Raw genomic sequence first — 22096 nt, forward strand, 5'->3', positions numbered from 1 at the left:
GCGAGGATAAAAAAGGATTGTGCCGATTTGCAAAACTGCTCTTCCATCAGCGACTGAAGACCAGGAGCACCAAGTTCTCTCAAAAAATAATTTAATCAGAGAAATACAGTAAAACAAGGTAGAGAGGCTTTCCAGCACTGCCGAGAGCAGCCCATGGGAGTGCTCACAACAGTCGTAAGAGAATCCTCTCCTGTCACAATCAGCTCTTGGCTGCAAGGCTCAGGGGTGAAGCTGGTATTTGGGGCTAGTAGGAAAGCAAAATGTTTTCAACACACACAACAAGAGGGCACATCTTCTTCACCCTGGCAGCAAATTCAGACCTTCGCCTCCTTCGGGTACACCCAACTCTGGGCTGTGCCATTTCAGACATGAAAGTGGGGGTCATCACAGAACTGAACAAAAATTTCCCTTCATGTAGAAGACTAGCATGCTAGGTTTTTTTTTTAGCACGCTAGTTTTCTAACATGCAGGGATTTCCTCTGTATGGAGGAACATTAAATCAAGTGAGCCCCCAGCCTCAAACTGAAATGGTACAGCTCAGACACAAGTTTACCATGCCATGAGAGCTAGGACATTGTCATAGGCTGAAAATGAAGGGGGTAGGAACATGAGGGCCAGGTTAGCTTTTTTAGAGTTGGATAGGGCTGCCTAGTGACTACTGAGGAAGAATTCCCCCAAGTACAGAACAATACAGGCCACTGGAATCTGCAGGGGCCTCAAATCCTTGATTCTGGCCTGCTTGTAAGAAGAAAACCAAGGCCATCCACCCTTTTTGCTTCCCAGACTGTGAATGTGTGGCTGCTGCTGACGATAGCAGGACTCAGCTCTTGCTGCTGCCACAGTTTGGGGACATGTACACCACCAACATGAAGAGGTTTCAAACCTGCTGTGAATCTCTAAAGAACCCAGATGTTTTGCAAGGGTGCCGAGGGCTCTCTGGTAAAGATGTCACGCCCCTTTAAAGAACAAGTTCTACAATCCTTTCTGTAAAGAAACTTAGAAATTACAGTTTGCAAGGGCAGGTGGGCGGGCGAAGATTCTTCAACAGGGACCCTGAGCTCCCCAACAGGACAACTGATGCACAGATCTCAATGCGATTTACATTTCTGGTGTAAGATGCTTGTTAACAGCACAGAGGGAGATTTGGAGTCTGCCCAAGGCAAGCTACAACCTCCTATAAGGGCTACATGCTATTTCACAGAGGGATGCCGTTTCCATAGCTATCCAAAACAGATTCACAGGCTTCTCAACTCCTGGAAACTTCCTGAGGTGAATATTTGTTGGCAGTGTGGCTGGCTGTGTGCACGCTATACATTTAAAGCACATGACTTTCGCCAAAGAATACCTGTAGCTTGTTAAGTGTTGGGAATTGTAGTTCTGTGAAGGGTAAATTACAGTTCCTAGGATTTTTGTCCGCGCTTTTCTTCAAAGCGCTGAACAAATGCACAATACGACGAGGTGGAGCAAAACTCATAAACAAGGTCAAATTGTGCCTTAAATATCTCCTAGGGCCTTTTAAGCTTAGCGTATCAATTTGAGACAACCCAGCACCCTTCAAACTTTATAGAGGAAACATGGGTGCATTTGGAAAGGAGGAGAAGGCAACGCCCGTCACTTCACCCCGCATATGCAGGAAAGCAGCTCAGGGCCCCAATACTCCCTGCTAATTCTTGTTCCTCGGTTGCAGAGGGGCGGCTGGGGGAGGGAAGAGAGAGACCCATATCTTTGCATAAATTAAACATTCAGCGCGCGCACTGGCTTGCATTGCATCATCATCCAGAGGGCTGGCGGTGTCACAGCCAACATTCAAGTCAGAAAGGCATTAGTACAGAGGTTTGAGCTGGGCTCTGCTCCAAGTCTCAGGCAGGCCCAGTAGGCACAAGAGGCTCCTTTGCACTGTGCAGGGAAAGCGTTACACTTCTTTGCTACCGCCGGACGGGCCTCTGCCTCAGCACTCTAACCGAGAGGGTGTCTGCCCACAAGAGAAGTTCATTGATCTGGGCCAGGCCCAGCCCAGCAACCTTGGCACCGTTCACCTCCAGGATTTCGTCCCCAACTCCAAGGAGTCCAGCATACAGTTTAGCTGTGCTGGCATCTGCCATCTCCTGGACGTAGATGCCTGCCGGGAAAACAAAATGAAAATAGCTTTAAAAAGCAACCAGCGCTATTCATGCAGGCAGCTCTAGTCTCCTGGTTTCAGTTCCAAAGCAACGGAATCCATCCTTTTCTTGGTCTCAATGGATCCTGGTTTTAGCATATGAAATGGTCCCCCCAGCCAGAGATTTTGGGGATGGGAGAGTCTTGATGTCACATTCCTAAGCAAGGTGTTACTACTCAGTGAAGAGGCACAGTGGCCAGCTGCTTCTGTTCATGTGGCATGTGCCATCTCTCAACCCAAGACCCCCAGCAAATTGGATCCTGCGTCTTACCTCCTGTGCCATCGGTGGTCTGTTCCCAAGGCAAGACTGGCAGACTGAGCTCTGGGTTTCAAGAGTACCATCTAGACTGCGGCACCAGCCTACCCAACTCGAATGAGCAATCGTGCCTCACCAGGTCCTATAAGGCCCTTTGAGCTTGCTCCTGAGCTTGAGGATTTTGCTCCCTCCCTTAGATTTTGACTCCTGCCTGGCTTTGACTACACACCTGTTTCAGGCTCACTTGGGCTGATAGCCAGATCTTCTGCTCTTGCTCTTCTGACTGCCTGAAGCCTGGCGAGACATGTGCACACCTGCTCATCGATGCACATGCAAGATGAACTGCTACCCTTGTAAGAATGATTCTCTGCACACAATGTTTTAGTAAATCCTCCTTGCGGCAGCCAATCTGGAGGTTCCTTAAACTCCAGTGTCCATCTGGCTGCACATCACGGCGCATAAGAGATGCCAACAGCAGTGGATCAAGGTGCTGAAACCCCAATTCCAAGTTTCCACTGAAGCACCGTGCGCCAACTGGACTGCGTACAGGCATCAAGGGGTTGTAGCTCCTCGGCTGAGCTCTCTCCTTGCATCTCTCATCAGGAATGTGTCTACATGCCCTTCAGAAATGCCTCCGCTATGTCTGCTCGCGTGTCTCTCTTCACACAGACAGCTCAGGATGGATTGGGAATGAGACACCGTGGAACCTGAGCAGTAATTCTTAAACTAAGGAAGTTGCTGGTGGTGAGACTCCTGCCTTGACATGTCCTCTGCCTCCCCCTCCTGCTTTTGGAAAGGACTGCTGATGCATTAAGGCAGTCTTTTTATGTAGTGCAAAAAGATCTCAAATCCCATCTATGCTAAAACTCACATGCATTAAGCATCCTTGAAGCTATCTGAGACCCAGGAAGAGGAGTGGGAGAGGATTTTATGATGCTCTTCCCTCCCACTGAAGGCTAGGTTGCCAGGGTAACGTGGGACATCCGAGACCTAAAACGGTCAAAAGGCCTAGGCACTTCTGGTCACCCCCAAGGTGACAGCAGGGGAAGTGGCGGGGGGGGGGGCAGGAAGACACCATATGTGTTTTCTATCTCATGACCTGTAACCTTTCCTGATGTATGTGAAGATGTTTTATGACCCTTTGTTTGCTGCGTTTGAACAACTATATAAGCTTTAGGTCTGAAGTGCCTTGGGGCAGACCTTCTAAACTGGCATGGTGTGTTGAACTCTGCCCTATTGCAATAGCTATAATAAACACCGGGTCCTTAAATCCGGATGCTGGACTTGAAAACAGTTTCTTTGGTTGTGTCATTTCTTTAAAAGGTGGCCCCTCACCTGGGTAACGAACAAGGCAATGTAGAAGTGAATTCTTACAACACTGATAAGAATGCTGAACTGCGAGGGTCAGACTAAACTGAGGCCCATATTGATGCATGTTTAATCTGACAGCTTGAATGGTGCCGAGTTTCTTATTTCTGCGGTTCTTTCTTCACAAAGAATCTGTTCTCAGCCCAAATTCTCAAGTGTCTGGAAACATAGGCTTTATTTTCACTATCTTTCAAGCTATCGTGCTCTCTCATTGCCTTTGCCATTGCACTCCAAAACACTTGAGAAGTATACATGGGCACTGAGGTTTTGTGTCAGCACGTAGTGTCAGCCTCCAATCTCAGAGGCTTGCGAAACGCTCTTTCAACCGGGGAACAGCTTCACAAGCAATGCTCCTGAAAAGAGCGCCATCAGAAGCCAGGCAAGCTCAGCAACTGCTCCAGCCCCATGCTTGCCAAGAGACCAAAATGATTTCTGACTGTTATGGGGCTTGCTAGGGTGTGTCTACAATGCACTTATATAAATTCGATATTAAAGAAAATAAGAGGCCACAGTTATGGGAGCAACACGATTAGTAGCAGGAAATCTTAGATGGAAGGACTGTGTACTTCAGCAGTAGGTTATCTGCTTCGCATACATAAGGTCCCTGGACCAACCCCCAGTATCTCCAGGTATTTTTGTGGAATAAAGCCCTGAGTAGCCGTACTTCAAAGACTGCAACTAGGCCATGGGCCATAGCAGGAGTGCCTGGATTATGCCCCTATCAGCTAGTAGGCTTTGTGGTTGTCCCACAAAATCCTGCAAGTTGTCCTGCATGCATCAGCAGAAGGAACCTCTCCCTGCCCAGAAAGGCTGCTGATAAAAGCACAGTAAAAGCAATGGAAGAAACTCAGAATTACCCCTTTTTGGACTATTCAGATGCACTAAGAGATGGAAAAGGTACCTGCAATTCCAGAAGGGAAGGGAGTGTTTGTAAGAGCAGCACCAGCAGGCAGAGGACTCTCCCCTGCAAAAGGCCAACATTAGCATTTACTAGGGGGAAAACGTGGTTGGAGATTCCTCATATTTCCCTCCTAACGAGGTACAAAACCAAAGTGAAGTGTAGCCAGCATGCTGGTTCTGCTCTTACAAACACTCCCTTCCCTTCTGGAATTGCAGGTGCCTTTTGCATCTCTTAGATTATGCATTCTAAGTTCATCCCCGCAACAAGTCCATATACAGAAACCGAGAGTGTGAACAGGCACACCATGTTTGGTGGTGGTGATGGGGGCATAGGGAGGCCAGCATTTCTCCCTCTATCTCCAAGTTTCTCTGAGAAAATTCAGGGAGGGGGCTGGACTCTGCAGCACCCTCCCCACAAGGACGCCTCTCTAAAATGCATGCAATGTGCTGAATAAAGATGGACGGGTGACACAGTCCGGATTCTATGACCAAGCAAGTCCTCTCCAGCTTTGGTTTATGCTTAATATATATTTCATAGCTGGGCAGAGGAAGCAAATTCCAAAGGCGTGCACAAGAGAAAAAGTTTTGGATAGGAGGAACGGGATGAGGGCTGGGGAGAATCTTCTCCAAATATATTGTAGAAAGGTTTTACCTCTTTAATGACACAAGAGCTTCTGGAGAAGTGGGAGCCAGGAACTGACACTGATCAGGACCAGCTGTACCCCACATAATATCTGAAACCTCTTAGCGTGGGGACGGTATCTGAGAAGTCCAGGGCAGTGCAATGAAAACACTTAATTCCTGGAGCCAGAGTGCTTAAGGCCAGGAAAAACATTTGTCATCTTAGTCCACAAATATTGCAACATTCTCAGGAGCCTGCCTGCGAAAAGAACGTGGAAACATCTGTGTTCAATTATTCCCATCTGACCCACTTTGTGACAGGCTTAGCCTAAAAAAAATGGCTGAGTCGGACTCTCACATAACAAGGGAGTGTTCCACAATCTGCTTTTCTGCTTGCGCTGCACTCTTGCGCATCAGGGCACCCCAAAACAGTGCATGCACTGGGAGTTATGGGAGACCAGGGATGAAGCCTTTATGTTTGGGGAGTATTTCAACTGTCTTTGCTTCCCAGCAGAAACAGGTGCACACCTAGAAGTAGCTGAGAGACGAAGGGCTGATGGACATGCCTTTCCCTAACTTATAAGTCTGCTGTTGACAACAAAGAGCTAATTCCTCACTCTGGACATTCTGTGCCTGACATCAGAGTTCAAGGACACACTCCAGCCAGACAAAAACACCTGGGGAGGGGGAGGGCCAGGGCAAGGTGGGGCCTGGGAAAAGCTCAGATGCCAGGAACAGAAGCACAGAGGACCTGACGTTCTGCACCTCTGCTCTACGCTGAACATATACCTGTGTCAGGACGGCCATTTCCTGATGAGACACGAAATCCGAAGTTGCCCTCTGGGCGGTGCTGCAATTCCAGCTGGCTTGTTCCGTCTGGGAAAACTTCCACCACTCGCCCGACGGTTCTCGCCAAGTTGGGGGAGCCAATGTCCTCCACGCTGAGGGAACGGCGATGTGGAGCACCTGCGTTCCTGGGAAGAGGAAGGAATACTGGTGCAAGCAGGAAATGCATATTTAAATGGCCCAACTCGGACACAACTTTAAATGCGGGCTTAGCATTGTGTGCACAAACTTTCCCTCTCTTCCTCCAGTGTGGCTATTGCTTCTGTTAAATTATATGTAGTTTTAACCTGCCGACTAGGCAAACCACGGTTAGTCCTAATTATGTGACAGGGAAATGAAGCAACTTCATTCCGCAGCCTACGAAGCTGGCTTGTTTCTGTAAACCATAGTTAAAATTAGCTACAGTTTTAAGGTTTGACAATGGAAACGAAACTTCGGATCGCTTCCTAGCAGTAACACGGGAGAAGGAAGGAAGGAAGGAAGGAAGGAAGGAGAGGGTGGCGACAAACAAACCCAATGCTCAAGCACGTAACATCCAGCCAGTTATACTGAAACCAAGCCAATGTGAATTTTGTTAAAAATAAAAATTAGCAGCAGAGTAATGTGGATGAAGGGACGTGATGAAGGACGCGGGTGGGTTAAACCACAGAGCCTAGGACTTGCTGATCAGAAGGTCGGCGGTTCGAATCCCCGCAATGGGGTGAGCTCCCATTGCTCGGTCCCTGCTCCTGCTAACCTAGCAGTTTGAAAGCACATCAAAGTGCAAGTAGATAAATAGGTACTGCTCCAGCGGGAAGGTAAACAGCGTTTCCGTGCATTGCTCTGGTTTGCCAGAAGCGGTTTAGTCATGCTGGCCACATGACCCGGAAGCTGTACGCCAGCTCCCTCGGCCAATAAAGCGAGATGAGCGCCGCAACCCCAGAGTCAGCCACGACTGGCCCTAATGGTCAGGGGTCTCTTTACCTTTAATGTGGATGAAAAAGAACATGTGCAAAAGTGACATGGAGCAGAAATAGGCTGGTTCACCCACAGGGCAGGTAGATTTTAAGATGCCCAATTTCCTTCAGAACATATATAATCAATGATCAGGGGCAGGATTGGGTCTGTTCTTCCATGTTTATTGCTGAAAAGGCCACCCGCTGGCTCCCATTCTGAATGATACTATTGCATATGTAATGTGTCGCTTACAGCCTAGTGTGAGTGAGTTGTAAGGTCAAACACGGCATCCCAGATGTTGCAATAACCAGGCATAGCATAATCTGCTGCTTTCACAGTGTTTCAGAAGAAATGACAAAAATGGGAGATTTAGGATTTTCAGCGTTACCTGTTTAGAGCAGCTTCCTCCTCCTTTGGTTCCCCCAGTACATAGAGACTGGACCGGTCAGCCTTGCCCAGTAAGGAATGAAGATTTTGAACAGAAGAGGCTTTTCTTGGTTGGCGGAATGGCGACACCTAGCGGGAGAATGAAAGAGCTGAGCCAGAGCAAGGGCTGAGAAAACTAACCCCGGGATTCTGCTTTTAAAAAAAGCAGACACCGGGCAAAGAAAGCCTAACAATTGTCATTTCCAATCCCAAATATGTTGGATCTGACTGAATGTTTGGACAGTATGAAAGGCAGTGGCTATAACTCCTTTTTAATCTGCACAGTAGTCCGGGAGGCATGGAGCAGTTTGCACTGGAATTTACAAAGAAGCTGCAGCCTAAGGGCATACTGAGGGCACCAAATTGGCTGCTTCTATGGTAGGGCATGTATGGCAGTGCAACGTGGAATTCTGGCCAGAACTATAGGGCTTCGCCATTGTACTGGGGAACTGAGAGAATAACTACAAACACTGGTCTTTAGCTGGTGGGTTGCAACCCCACTCCTGGGCCGCAGCCTGACTTAAGGGTGGCCTTGCCAGCAGCGCAATGACCGCACAAATATACGTTTAAAAAACCTTAAACACACGTTTAGGCTAAAAGATGCTTCCCAGGCCTGAAAAGTTGTTGTTGTGGGCATGAGTCCGCCTTGAGAGACAATGGAGTGTGCCTCTGGGGGTGAAGTCAAACTACTGCATTAGCAGGACTGAAGGGACCTCCGCAAGGTGCAAGCCTGGGCAGTGTTTGTGGAGGTCCTGGGCTGACCAGACAACAAGTCTCCCCTCTCAGCCTTCCTGCTGTGGTCCAAAGGAAAGCAGAGCAAGACGTTTGGCACCAGCTTGGTGGCAGGAGGACGCGTACGAGGAGTTGTCCAACTGCCTTGGAGACTCTAGAATTTCTGCAAGATGGGGGAGGAGGGAATCAGTGGAGAGGGGCAAACTGTCTTTTGAGGAGAGGTTCCCCACCATGTCACCCCTGAACACAATTTGATAGTCGCTGCCCTACATAAAGTAGGCTGAGTTTTTCCTGTCTCTTGGAAGTCCCAGATCTAAGCCACCTAGTACAAGGGTGGAGAAACCTCTGACCTGAAGGCCAAATTTGGCCTTCAAGGCCTTCCTCCACTTCTCCACGTCTGAGGTCACACAGGTAGAGACACAGCCTGCCGATGCACAACGGGGAGCCTTAAGGCTCCTGACTGTGCACTGGTAAGGGAAAGCAGACTTTGGCAGGAGAACCAAAGCCTGCTGCATCAGCTGCACATGGCAGTTCCCACAGGGAAGAACTCAGTTGTGCAGCCAATGTCTGTACAAAGTGAACTTCAGATCTCCAGGCCCTCAGCTGATAGGTGGGAGAGCTGAAGCCGTTTGGCTGTGCAGGTGGTTCGCCCCGCCAACCTTTCAAAGTTGGCCTGCAGGGATGGGACCGGGCAAAGATCCAACACACACACCCCCCACCCAAAAAAGTATCCGACCTCTGATCATGAGATGCACCCTTTGGACTCACCAGCTGCAAGGACTGCAGGGAAGGCGCTTTCTTCATTTTGGGTGTGCTGGTGGCGCCTGGGCCTGGCTCCTCAGTGGGCGCTGCAGCTCCCGGCTCCGGGGCACAAATCTGCTCCATGCTGTAGCAGCGGAACCTGCCCAGCCTCTGCTTGGTGCTCTGACTCAGAGCGGAGAAGAACTTCTTCAGTCCAGAGGAGGAAGAGGAGCCACCTTTCTTGGCAAACAGTTTCTTCTTTGGCTCCGGGTAGATCTCCAGCGGTTTGCTGGAAGGCAAAAGAAGTCCGCCAGGCCAGTTTAAGAGTCAGGGATAACTCCCAGCTCCGTTTGCCGGAGATCACAATAACCAAACGACAGTAATAAAACACGAGGGAAGGTTTTAAAAGGCATTCAAAGGCTTCGAACAAACAAAAACAGCAAAGGCCACCAAAAGGCCTAGAGTGCAGTTCCCTCCGGCAGTTCCATTCTAAAACTGAAGGGCTTTCGGGGCTTTTGCTGCAGAGGTGCCAAGGAACGGAATGATGCCACTCTCTGACCACAGACTTTCCCCCTTTAATGCTCAGCTTCATGAAATTAGTATTTTCCTGCATGCAATTTGAGGCTGCAGGCAAGGGTCTTCATGCCTGAATCAAGAACCATCACGGAAGGAGGGCAAGGGATGCAGTCTATCTCCCATCCCATCTCTTATTTCTCACGCAATGATGACAGCACCTATATCTGTGGCCAACCAATCTGCACACTGACTGGGACAAAAGGTATTAGGTGTGAAGCCAAAGGCATAAATCCTTTTGGGTAAAAAGTGTGGGAGACTGACCTTATGAAAGAAGAGAATTGGAACACGTGCTCTTAAAGATAGGCTGTGCACGCCCTAAGCACATTTAAAGCACACTCACTCTCCCCAAAGAATCCAGAGAACTGTAGTTTGCTAAGGGTGCTGGGAATGATAGCTGGGGGGGGGGGAGTAAAACTAGTTTCCAGGATTCCTTGGGGGAGAGGGACACATGTGTTTTAAATGTATGCTCAGTGCATAGCCACGTGCTCTTCCAACCACATGTCCACGTCCAAATATAGGTCTTTGAACACTGGTTGCCCTTGTATTCTCCCCACTCTTCCTCACTAACCTTAAATTGTGTCCCCTGGTTTAGGAGCTCTCCAATTTTAAAAGCATAAAACAACAACAACAAACCCCCTAAGTTCACCAGGCAGAAAGTTAAGCCAAATTATCATGCCCAGATACAGCAGTTTTTCTTTCAGCATTCAAAATGCCAATATGCACACAAAGCCTGAAGTGGCTGAAGACTGGCGGAATGGAGTCCCATACTTTTAAAATAGTAATAGTAATAATGAATGGGCACATTGGCTCTCATGAGTCTACTAGACCCGTTTTTCTCAATCTGCGCAACAAAGACCCACAGGAAATCACAGCTTTTACAGAGACCTTCTTCAAATGCAAGGGGCCTTCGTAACAAAGCCTTAGCAGCAGGCAAACACCCACAATCCTCAATTCACCAGGCAATACTGTCTTCCTCTGAGAAGACGGGCCCTGTCAGATACAGCCACCTCCTGGCAGATGCTGCCTCACCTGTCCCAATGGTATCTTTCTTCCACGGCTAACAGCAGGGGGGGCAGAGGGGGAGGGGAGACGGGGAGAAAAGGGTTTTTAAAAACCTTTCAAACTTACAGTGGTCCAAATTTTGCTTGCTTCCCAGCAGCCTCTGTTTTCTTTTAAGTAAATGCATATTAATTGCTTATGCAAAACGTTGCACCTGGCTTGCTCCTCATTCTGCGTGTTATTCTGGCCAAACGGTTAGGCCCGCATGATGCACTTAATGAGTTAACAAGTTTAAAACGAAATTGAACTTCAGAAACTTGGAGCGGCATTCCCTTTGAACTGTATGTGTGTCTCGTCTCGTCCACACCAGCCACACACATTCCATTTCTAAGCATGAGGAAGTGTGCCTTGTGAAACGTGGTTATGGGCGCCTTTATGAAAGCAACATGAGAAGCGAGAATAAAAGCATTTTGAACTTGGGGGATCCCCTCCTGTAGAACCAGAGGCATAACTAGGCTCCCTTGCACCCAAGGCAAGGAACTGTATCAGAGCCTCCAAAGCCCGGAGGGACTATGGACCAGAAACTCAAAAGGTTTGCTTTTCATCGCCTTTTGTGCTCCGCCAGCGACTTCCTCTGTGTCGGGGTCTGCTCTGCTCTGCCTGCCCCAACTCCTCCTCCTCTGTCGTCCCTCTGCCTGCCTGTCTGCCTCTGCTAGGTTCCCTCCTAGCCACTCGGAGCCAGAGTGGAGAGATGTGATTTCTGTGCTCCCCTGGGCCTGCGCCCTCGGTGGGGGCCAACTTACAAAGACCCCCTAGGTCCCCTCATGTGTAGATTCACTTCTGAGGAAACTCCTCAGCGCCTAGAAGCAAGCAAGCTGGTTTGAAGGCAAATGTTTCTGTGTTTGAATGCTAACCAGAAAATCTCATTTGTCCGGATAACCGTATCAAGCCTTCCCTTGTGACTCCTCATAAGGGAGCTGGTCCTGGAGGAAGAACTGTGAGGGGAGAGACTTCATCAGGCAAGACCACCTTCCACCTGCCTTGGCCCACCCTCTAGTCTCTGCTTCTCAATTTGTATTATTTTATGTACTGTGGCTTGCCATTGTTTTATTGATTATAGTTTAGAAATTATTTATTGTAACTGTTGAGTGGATTTCTGTTTAACTTTTATATGTTGTTGTTATTATTTAATACTATTCTAATGATTGTTGAACGTTACTTTTTTTATGGAGGTTGCCTATTTTAAAGTTATGTTTTATTATCACATTTTTGTATTGCAATAGATTGTTATAAGATGTACATTTTTGTTTCTTCAGCTTGTAAACCACCTTGAGTATTGTAAAATAGAAAGACGGTATACAAATTAAAAATGATGATGATGATGAAAGGATTTTTTTATTTATTGTGGCCACAGGACTCTATTATCTCTATAGCCGAATCAGTATGGAAGAAACTTTATATGGTTAGGTAAGCAAGGACGAGAGAACCCCAAGAAGCTTGTGGTCATTTTGACAGTAGAGACGGAAGAGAGAAAAGGAGAAAGGAAACAAGAGGCAAGAGTAGGATGGCATAAATTGCAACAACGCATATTTAAGCTTCGTGAAAAAGTTTACATGGATATGCAGCCACAGGTAAGGCAAAGACAAAGGACCCCTGAACGGTTAAGTCCAGTCAAAGGCAACTATGGGGTTGTGGCGCTCATCTCGCTTTTAGGCCAAGGTAACTGGCATTTGTCCACAGACAGCTTTTTAGGTCATGTGGCCAGCAGGTCTAAACCGCTTCTGCTGCAATGGAACAACATGATGGAAACCAGAGTACACGGAAACGCCGTTCACCTTCCCACCGCAGTGGTACCTATTTATCTACTTGCACTGGCGTGCTTTCGAACTGCTAGTTGGCAGGAGCTGGGACAGAGCAAGAGGAGCTCACTCCGTCACAGGGATTTGAACATCCAACCTTCTGATTGCCAAGCCCAAGAGCCACAGAAACTGGGGAGGGGAGGGAGCGGAAGGGATGCATCCTACTACAGACCCTGAGGGAGGTCCACAAGATCCAGGACAGAGAGACACCATAACCTACCAATCCATGTTCTATGTGCTCCTCCTACTTCTCCCCATTCCTGCTTCAGAATTCCTCTACCTCTCCTGTACCCCATTGACTTTGCCTGCGGCTGAAAAATGAGCTGCTTTATCCTGCCAATGATTCTGTTTTCTTATCAGGGTGCGCCCAAACCCGGGGCTTTCAAGAATGCATACAGAATTTTGAGATCTGGCTGCTGTAGCCCACAGACTAGCAAAAATAAGCTATCATTAGGACAGGTGGCAGTGTGTGAATGTTTGTGTGGGAGTGGGCATGTGTAGGGATGCCCACCCCTCACTTATCAGACATAACCTCCCCTTTTCTGGAGAACCTCAGGGTTGTGTGTTCAAGTCCCATGTTGGGCAAAAGATTCCTGCATTGCAGGGGGTTAGACTAGATGACTCTCGTGGTCCCTTCCAACTCTGCGATTCCACAATGCAATGACGTTTTAAATCGAGGGGAAGGAAAGCACCCATGGCAGTCACTTAACAACCACCATGCTTCTAGCAAACGCTATACGAAGTTTGCATATGATCCAATTACTTTACTCACCATGTCAAATAACTAGATAACAACGTTAACTGAATTGTGCGCAACAGTTTACTCTGCTAAATTTGGCTAGTATGAAACTGGACTTCTCTAAAAACTTTCTACTGGAGAAAACAATACTGTGCGCCATTACAGCATTTCCGATATAATCCCTGGGTAAGATGGAAAAGCCTTAAATTTCCGTTGATTCAGAAAGGTAACCATAGCAACAGCTGTCTGGAGATTTTGGCAGGGAGGGAGAAGCAGGCCAAGGCGGATTTGAGGGGTGGGGGTGGGGAGTGAGAGGGCAAAAGCAGCAGGGAGAGTGGCAAGGTCTAGAGCCAGCTGGCAGCGCCACAGGGCTGTGCTACCTGGCAGCGAGAGGGAACAGCCCAGGCTGAGAGAGCAGAGGGCACCTGCAGACCTGGCTGCATCTGGATGAAGGAAAGGTTGCAGCACCGAAGGAGAGGAAGAGCTGGCATTTTATTCAAAGAACCGGGTGGCGCTGTGGGTTAAACCACAGAGCCTAGGGCTTGCTGATCAGAAGGTCAGCGGTTCGAATCCCCGCGATGGGGTGAGCTCCCGTTGCTCGGTCCCAGCTCCTGCCAACCTAGCAGTTCGAAAGCACGTCAAAGTGCAAGTAGATAAATAGGTACCACTCTGGTGGGAAGGTAAACAGCGTTTCCGTGCGCTGCTCTGGTTCGCCAGAAGCGGCTTAGTCATGCTGGCCACATGACTCGGAAGCTGTACGCCGGCTCCCTCGGCCAATAAAGCGAGATGAGCGCCGCAACCCCAGAGTCGGTCATGACTGGATCTACTGGTCAGGGGTCCCTTTACCTTTACCTTTAAGGGACCCTCTCACGTTGGTGGCGCTGTGGTCTAAACCACTGAGCCTAGGGCTTGCAGATCAGGAGGTCGGTAGTTCGAATCCCCACGACGGGGTGAGCTCCTATTGCTTGGTCCCAGCTCCTGCCAACCTAGCAGTTCGAAAGCACTCCAGCGCAAGTAGACAAATAGGTACCACTCCGGCGGGAAGGTAAATGGTGTTTCCATGCACTGCTCTGGTTTTGCCAGAAGTGGCTTAGTCATGCGGGCCACGTGACCCGGAAAAACTGTCTGTGGACAAATGCCAGCTCCCTCGGCCAGTAAAGCAAGATGAGCGCTGCAACCCCAGAGTCATTCACGACTGGACTTAACTGTCATGGGTCCTTTACCTTTTTTTTTAAGGGACTTTGAGTGTCGTCTGGTCCAGCCCCCTGTGATGCAGGAATCTCGACTAAATCATCCATGGCAGGTGGCCATCCAACCTCTGCTTAAAAACCTCCAAGGAAGGAGCGTCCACCACATCCCGAGGGAGACCATCACACTGTCAAACAGTTCTTGCCATCAGAATGTTCTTCCTGAGGCTGAACTGGAATCTCCTTTCTTGCAACTTAAAGGAAAGTAAGAAAAACCCTCCCAATGCACTGATGAAACACCGTTTGGCCACATCACCGGTTTGAAGAAAGGTCTTATGCTATCAGATCTGAGCTGTGACTAGTTCTCCATCAGGACAAAAGGGAAATTCCGGAACGGAGGTACAAGCCGCCAGACGCCCCTTGCGGGTCCTGACTTTAGAAAAGGAAGGCTTGATCTAACGGCTGCCCCCCAAACCCATCGCTTCATGGCAATGTGCGGTGGGGCATGTTTACTCACCACTGGGCTGCACTCAATGGCTTTGTCTTTGGAGCCTCAGCAGCTGGAGCTTCCCTACGGATTGGCTGAGCTGAGGTTGTCAAGTTGGTCTCCTCCCTTGTTGGCGAGAGACTAATGGCAGCAGAAGTGATGGCATTGGCAGCAATAGGGGGAACACCAGGGGCGGAGGAAGACAGTGGACCTGTTGCAACAACACAGACACTTCCAATGGCCTCTGCTTTAAAAAAACAGACTTGCACCATCAGCTAATGTGCCTGGGCATATTCTTATTTATTAAGAAACGTGGTTCTCCCCGCCACCCCATCTCATATCAGATGCTGCCCAGGCTAGAGTAGGAATCCGGCTTTGGAAAACTAAGGGTACATCTTACCCTTACACACTTAGGTTTTGTACTATCTGACTGCCATCGCTTCCCCAATGCACCACCCCAAAGCTAGAGAACTGTAGTTTGGTGAGGGTGCTGAGAACCCTGCGAATTCTTTGCTTCACTCCTTACACCCCAAATGCAATTGCTTGCGAGGACGTAATGGCTTTTAACCTTTTAAGTTAAATAAACAGGTTTTGCAGAAATGGGTTAAAGACGGAGCAGGGGGAAAGTAAGGTTCTGAATCATGAAGAGAAGTCTGAACGATTGCATTTTCAGCGACCAAACTTTGTGCCTTCCATCACCCTCATGCTAAGGTCTGACTAAAGCACATCTCCAGTAGAAGCAGAAGTTATGTGCAACAGGCACATCGCTGCAGTTTGGCAACTATGACGTCCACAAAAACGATACACAAGCTACATCAACAGCACGACTACAGTGCGCCATTTGGTTGTGACTGCTGAATAGAGCTCATTTAGCTCCTCTGGAGGAGCAAAAAACATCTGCAGGGAATTACTTGGAAAGAATGAGCCTGCTAAAAGCTTTTTTTGGAGAATTTTCTGAAAGAACTAGGGAAGAACAAGCATGCCCATTCTGAATCAAGATGTGAGGAATTTGTATCTAGTGGAAAATGGGGTTTTCCAGAAACTGTCTCTGTTATATGACATGTGACTAAACTTAATTAAAGCCTGGTAATTTTTGAGAAAAACCTAACTTTTCAGGCACGCTAAGATCTACTTAAATTTCCAACTGACACCTGGAAACCAAGGTGTTTATTGGCTCTTTTTCATATAAAAGAAATCATAACTACTATTCAGGTGTTTTGTAACTGCTTGGTAACTGGAACTATGTTTTAATGCTGAAACAGGTAATTCATCTGCATTCCTCGTCCGCTAAAACAGGTGATCTTCTGCAATTCACAGGTGCCCAGTTTGGGACAGCATCTTGGGCGTCTCCACATTCCCTGCCCCTGAAAATAGGCTTTCTAGTCCTGGTTGCAACAGCAGATTTGGAAAGCAAGAGGAAATACCCACAAAGGCACCACGGTTTTTTTCTTATTCGCATGCCACCTTATTAAACCTCGAAATTTGCTGCTGCAAGATCCTGTGATGACCACCAAAATTTAGGTTGCTTTAAAAGGAAGTTCATGGAGGATGCTCCCCCCCCCCTTTGCTTAGCTCTTGGTTCCTTTTCACCCACCCTAAAGGTACCCTTAATCAAAATTTGCAGAAAAACTTAAATACTGTATTCACAGTTAGGGTCAGGCATGCAAAATAAGCAAATCCATGCAAGTTCAATAACTCTGAATAAATCAATCTGACTTGCACAAATTATCTAGAGTACAAATTCTGAACTGCCTTGCTGGACGGCCTACCATGATGCCCCCTCTACAGTTGTCCAATGGGCAACATTACCTCTTACCTTGATTTTTCCCCAGCTTCTGTCTCTCCTGGGGCTGTTCCTCTCTGCTCTTCACTGTAGCAGTCACTAAGGTTTTTGGCTCGTGCTTGGCATGTGTGTTGTTGCAGTTGTTGGTGGACAAGGCCAGGTTCTTGGAGAGCATCTTTGGACTCTGCTGGCCACTCTCCTCCTCCTGTCCAGACACACACACATTCTGGAAGCTATTAGGGGAGGCCGAGTAAATTGATAGTTCATTGGCTTGGTCCACCCGCCCAGGATCCTGGCTAGTGAGCTTGTGGCTGCCGCTCAGAGCAGCCCTCCTGTAAGGCATAGGGGAAGGATGGGCTTTTCCAGTGGTGGGTGGGGCAGGAATTCGGTAAGCAAAGTTGTAGCCGGCACTCATCTCTTCAGTTAGCTGCTGGGAAGGGCCCTGCTCTTGCTTGGCTTGACTTAAATTGTTCGTTGGCCTACGAGTTCGGTTGGAAGTTTCCACCGGCTTCTTGTTGACGGAGTCTGCGGCACCATCAGGGACCAGATGGGAAGGCAACTGCTGAGGGTGGGAGGTGGGTGCGGCTTGCTTTAATGTGGCCTTGGACAGCTTTGGATGTTCCTGCATCCTGCCTTTCTTCACCAGTTGATACAGATCTACTGGCTGGTTGCTTCTGGGAAAGGCTTCTGCCTTACCGGCTGCCATTTTCGTCACCTGATCTCTGACTTCAGAGGCCCCCTTCAAGGAACAGTCGTTGGCTTGATTAGCGCTCGATTCAATTTCCCCTCCACTAGCACGGCAGCTGCCATCTGCTCTGGGCCTCTCCCCGTTGGCCTTCCTGTTCTTGGCTTCCCCCTCTGAAGGGGAAAATGGCCTGGGATCCAGACCAGGCCCACCGTGCCGGGAGCTTTTGACCACTGACCGTTGGCTGCTGGCACCAGCCTCCTCGCTGTCCGTCCTGTAGCTGTCCGATGTATCTGTGGTGCTGTCCAGAGCAGAATCCACCTCATCTATGCAAGTCACTTCCCCTATGTACGTCTCCTTGATGCGCTCTGTGTAAACACGCTGGCGGGAAGGAAGGATCCACAGAGGAGTTCCTTTGGGACCCAAAGCCCTGGTTCGCGAGTCCTCCTGGGCAGCATTGAGCTCTTTGCTTTCATTGGCCCGAACTAGCTCCTTGCCCTCTCGGGGGATGTTGCAAGACTGATGCATGCTCTTTACAGTCTGCTTTGCTCCGGTATCTGGGTTCTGACTGGCAGCCAAATTCCTGACGTAAGACCCGCAAGCGCTGCACTTGCCTTCCTCGTTGACCACCAGAGGCTTCCTCTTCTCGGAGCGCCCCCTGCTGCCTTGCTGTTCCCAGCCTGGTTTGCTGCTGCCGCCGCCGCTCTCTTTGTGGTGAAGCTCACCGTTGATGTAATCCGAAAGGTCCGGTTTGGAGACCAGCGGGCCACGGCCCAGAGACAGGAGGACGGAATCCAACACCCGCTTCTGACGCAGCTGCAGGCGCTCCAAGTAGCGGACCTCGGCATCCCGCGCAGACTCATCTTCAAAACGCACTCGGGACGGGGACGGCCCTCGCTTCCTTTGCTGCTCGCTGCTGGATTCCCCGCTGGACGAGTCGCTCAGGTTGCCGCCGGCGTGGGGCTCTCCATCCTTCAGAGCAAAGTTCTTTGCGTCTGCAGCAGAGATCCCGCAGCCATCCCTGAGGCACACAACAGACAGAGTAAGACTGTGGGCCTGCTCACACTGATCATCCTTACCTCCGACTGAGCTGCCTCCAAATGCTGGGCAGAAGGCACCACTTGGCTTAATGAGCACCCAGGACGCTTACCAAGGTGGTACTTGTAACTTCTCTACTTGCATGCAGTGTTTCTCAAACTGTTGGACTACAACTCCCATCATCCCTAGTTAGCAGGACCAGTGGTCAGGAATTATGGGAGTTGTAGTCCAACAACAGCTGGGGACACAAGTTTGAGAAACAATGGCCTAAACTTATCTCCTTTCTTCCAAGATCCATTCAGCAAGATAAATGTATCCTGACTGCCTTGTGAGAATCACACGGACATGGAACCTGGCATCTCCTTCACCAGGATCCCAATGCTGTGCCAATACTCTCTGCGGCTGAATTCTCATTCTAGCAGGAAGGGCCACTCAGAGGTTATGGATGTGTGCTGAATGAGGGGAAGATCCAAGCAACCGGTTAAGATTGACCAACAGGCTTGTGCAAAGCCAACTGATTCAGAGTCTCAAAAAAAGCATGTGTCGGCAAATCGGCGAGATGGATTTACTCTTTTAAAATCAAGGGTGGCTCGGGACTGGATAACTCAGCAATGATACTACTCATGCTCAACACACAGCAACTGCACGAGTAACCAGATGGCGCTCTTAAAGAGGACTTGCTGATGTCAGGCCCCCACTGACTCCTTGATTTATTCTAGCTCCCTACAGCTATAGGAAAAACTTCAAGTGCTCTCCTTACATGCAAGCCTTGGTCTTTGGAGTGGCTACATCTCCAAGTCAGATTTCAGTAAGGCCAAGACACCCAGCCGGCAGTCACGTACGCTTCTTAGATCCATGTGATCATTTTCTATGGGATCTGGAGCACCTGTGCTATTTATATTAAAAGTGCTTTTCCTGCAGAGCATAGGAGGAAGGGTAGAATATAGAGCAACAATGCAAGAGACAGGGGAAAGTTTGCTGGTGGAGGTTATGTTTTCATTTTACTCTAGAGATGATGTATGATATTGTTCAGCAAACACCACAAGTGTGCCTCGATGCAAAGATCTTATAGCTGGCGCCTCTCTTGTTGTCATGAAATAAAATCAACATAATCCTTCAGATTCAATAACTCTGCATAAGCTGCCAGTGTGCTTGGCAGAGGGGATGGAGAATGTGTTCCACTAGCGCTTACAATAATCTTTGGTGTGCTGGCCATGTGAGAGTGAGCGATACCCTCATCTGTTGCACAACAAAAGATCAGCACACTGGTCTGTTTAGCATTAAACAACGGTTTCACAGCACAGTGGCCAGGAATTCAGTTTCCCATGAGATCCAGCAGCTTGCCACACATTTTGTAAACACCCATGTCAAGTTATGTTTCCCCTCCTATGCTGAAAGACCTTTTAGCTGTCACAACGGTGCTCATCGTTTTCCCCCTAAATCTTATTCTAAAAAGTTCGGTCAAGTCATATAATATGTTCTTACGTTTATATTCATGACTACATTTCTGTACAGGAACCAGCTAGTCCCTGTTTTGGTAATTATGGATGCCTAAGTCATATCAATCAGATCGTGAAGCTGAGGCTCCAATACTTTGGCCACCTCATGAGAAGAGAAGACTCCCTGGAAAAGACCCTGATGTTGGGAAAGATGGAGGGCACAAGGAGAAGGGGACGACAGAGGATGAGATGGTTGGAGAGTGTTCTCGAAGCTACCAGCATGAGTTTGACCAAACTGCGGGAGGCAGTGGAAGGCAGGAGTGCCTGGTGTGCTTTGGTCCATGGGGTCATGAAGAGTCCGACATGACTAAACGACTAAACAACAACAACAAAGTCATATCAATGGTGTGACTGCAATTAATAGAATCGATGATTTCACTCCATCAAATGTTTGCATCTCAATCCAAAGTTATGTTTTTCATCACATACGTTGTTGTTGTTTTCCTGGTCCAGAATCAACACACATTATAATTCCTGGGGTGCTCTCCTTGATGAGTTGGCATAGCACCTCACTACAACCACAGTTTTAGACTAGGCAGTACGTGCTAACACCTTGATGAGATGAAGTAAGATAGACAATATAGTTCCCCCAATGGGGGGTGGCTGACAGAAAATCCCCTAGCACTAGGTACAAATGTATTCAATAAGCACAGCGGACAGGTACACGGTTGGCAGTGTATTGAATTTTGGGAGTGGAGAACTATAGATGCGAACAGCACAGGCGGTTTACAAGTGTGAAAGATGAAAAGGCAAGAAATGCAAAAGCTGGAATGGAGGGCTGCGGACAGGAAACGCAGTACAGATCCTTCCTTCCTGCCCTCTTCCCTGATCTGCCTCCCAGGCCCAGAGCAGGATAAATCACTGGCCTTACCTCCTTTCCTGAGGCAGGATGTTATGGCTTGCTCGGAGCGGGTTCGTCCTGGCCTTCATGCGAGCTCTCTGCAGCAGTTGCTTGGCCTGCTCATGCCTGGGACTCAGCTCCAGCTCCTGGTTGGGAACAAAGGCCCTGCAGGCAAAGCAGCAGGGAGCAAGGAAGCAGCGGAGGATTAGGAAAAAAATAACAAGGATTAAGAGTGGTTTAACAGTGACGGTGGCAGCAGTGTGGTGGGGAGACAACACACTCATAGAGGCTGGGTTTAGGTCCCCTGCAGCTGCCTGAGTTCACACTAGGTGGCATCTTTTAGGTCAAGATATAGCCAGCTTGGTAACATCCATCTCAAAACTGATTTCTAGACACGCAGCCAGGATGAAAAGCTGCAGGGAGGTCAAAGCATTTAAGGCTGAAGTTTGTACATTCCAGACTAAAAGAAGCCGTTCAATTACATATGACAGCAAGTAAAAAGATGTACTTGGTAGTTCCTTAAAAAATGCCCCCCATCCCCACCAAAGAGAGTCCCAAGCAGTCTTGCATACACATTTTTAAAAAGAATTGGGGGGCTCTGCAGTACCCAAAACACTGGAGTGGAAGACTATACGCTGTTCAAAAAAACAACAACACAGATTGATGATGATGAGATAGATAGATAAATCTCTGGCACTTATGATGTCAGAAGCATCCTGCAGCTGCCCACCACTGGCAGATTCACCTCTTCTGAACACAGCACTAGTTGTGTTACCAGGGGCCAGCTCTGGCCTTTCAAGCACACCTGCGCCAAATAAACCTGAAGAACTGAGTTTCCCCACAGATCAGGGCAAGACTAAGAAGCCAACATCCATATAATGGGCAATAGGTCTTCTCTACGAAATTGCTCCCACATTCCCAAAGTATGTCACCTCAAGACTCACAGAGACACTCTGGTTTAAAGAAAAGGGCAAACAAGCAAACAAGACAGACAATCCAGGGAGCATTTGCCCAATGAGTTCTGAGGCCAAGGATCTTCTCGCTTCAGGAAGTAATCTCACCCACTCCCACAAAAAAAGCAAGGGAGCACACTCTCCATGCCTAGATGAGATGTTTTGCTTTAATTGTTCCCCTGAAAAGGGTATTGTGTTGCTCGATAAATACTGACCTGCACCAGTCTTTATTTATTTAATGAATAGCTTCCCACGAGGTGTCCCAAAGTGATTTATAACACAATAAAAACCATACAGAGAATAATTACAGATACAGAAAAAGCAAAAATGATGGGTTTCTTCTTAAACAGATATTAGTATTCTGCCCTTCCTCCAAGAACTCAGAGTGGTGTCCATGGATTTCTTTCAATCTGCTTCATCTTTGCAACATCCTTGCATAGCAGACGTAAGCAGAGATGCAGTGGCT

General features: G+C 48.4%; 1 protein-coding gene across 2 annotated transcripts in view; it reads right to left on the reverse strand.

Moving 5' to 3' along the window:
* Positions 1-74: 74 nt before the first annotated feature.
* Positions 75-22096, reverse strand: part of KIAA1614 — a 32752-nt gene continuing 10730 nt past the window's right edge. For both annotated transcript variants that reach the window (XM_081012049.1, XM_081012048.1), the window contains exons 4-10: positions 20708-20842; positions 16648-18320; positions 14862-15042; positions 9012-9273; positions 7474-7601; positions 6093-6277; positions 75-2119 (exon numbers count right to left, since the gene is read on the reverse strand). In XM_081012049.1, coding sequence (XP_080868175.1) covers positions 1926-2119; positions 6093-6277; positions 7474-7601; positions 9012-9273; positions 14862-15042; positions 16648-18320; positions 20708-20842 — 2758 coding nt within the window. In that variant the 3' untranslated portion in view covers positions 75-1925. The remainder of the gene's footprint in view (positions 2120-6092; positions 6278-7473; positions 7602-9011; positions 9274-14861; positions 15043-16647; positions 18321-20707; positions 20843-22096) is intronic.

The sequence above is a fragment of the Podarcis pityusensis genome (genome assembly GCF_964106645.2).
Source record: "Podarcis pityusensis genome assembly, chromosome: 6".
Classification (NCBI taxonomy): domain Eukaryota; kingdom Metazoa; phylum Chordata; class Lepidosauria; order Squamata; family Lacertidae; genus Podarcis; species Podarcis pityusensis.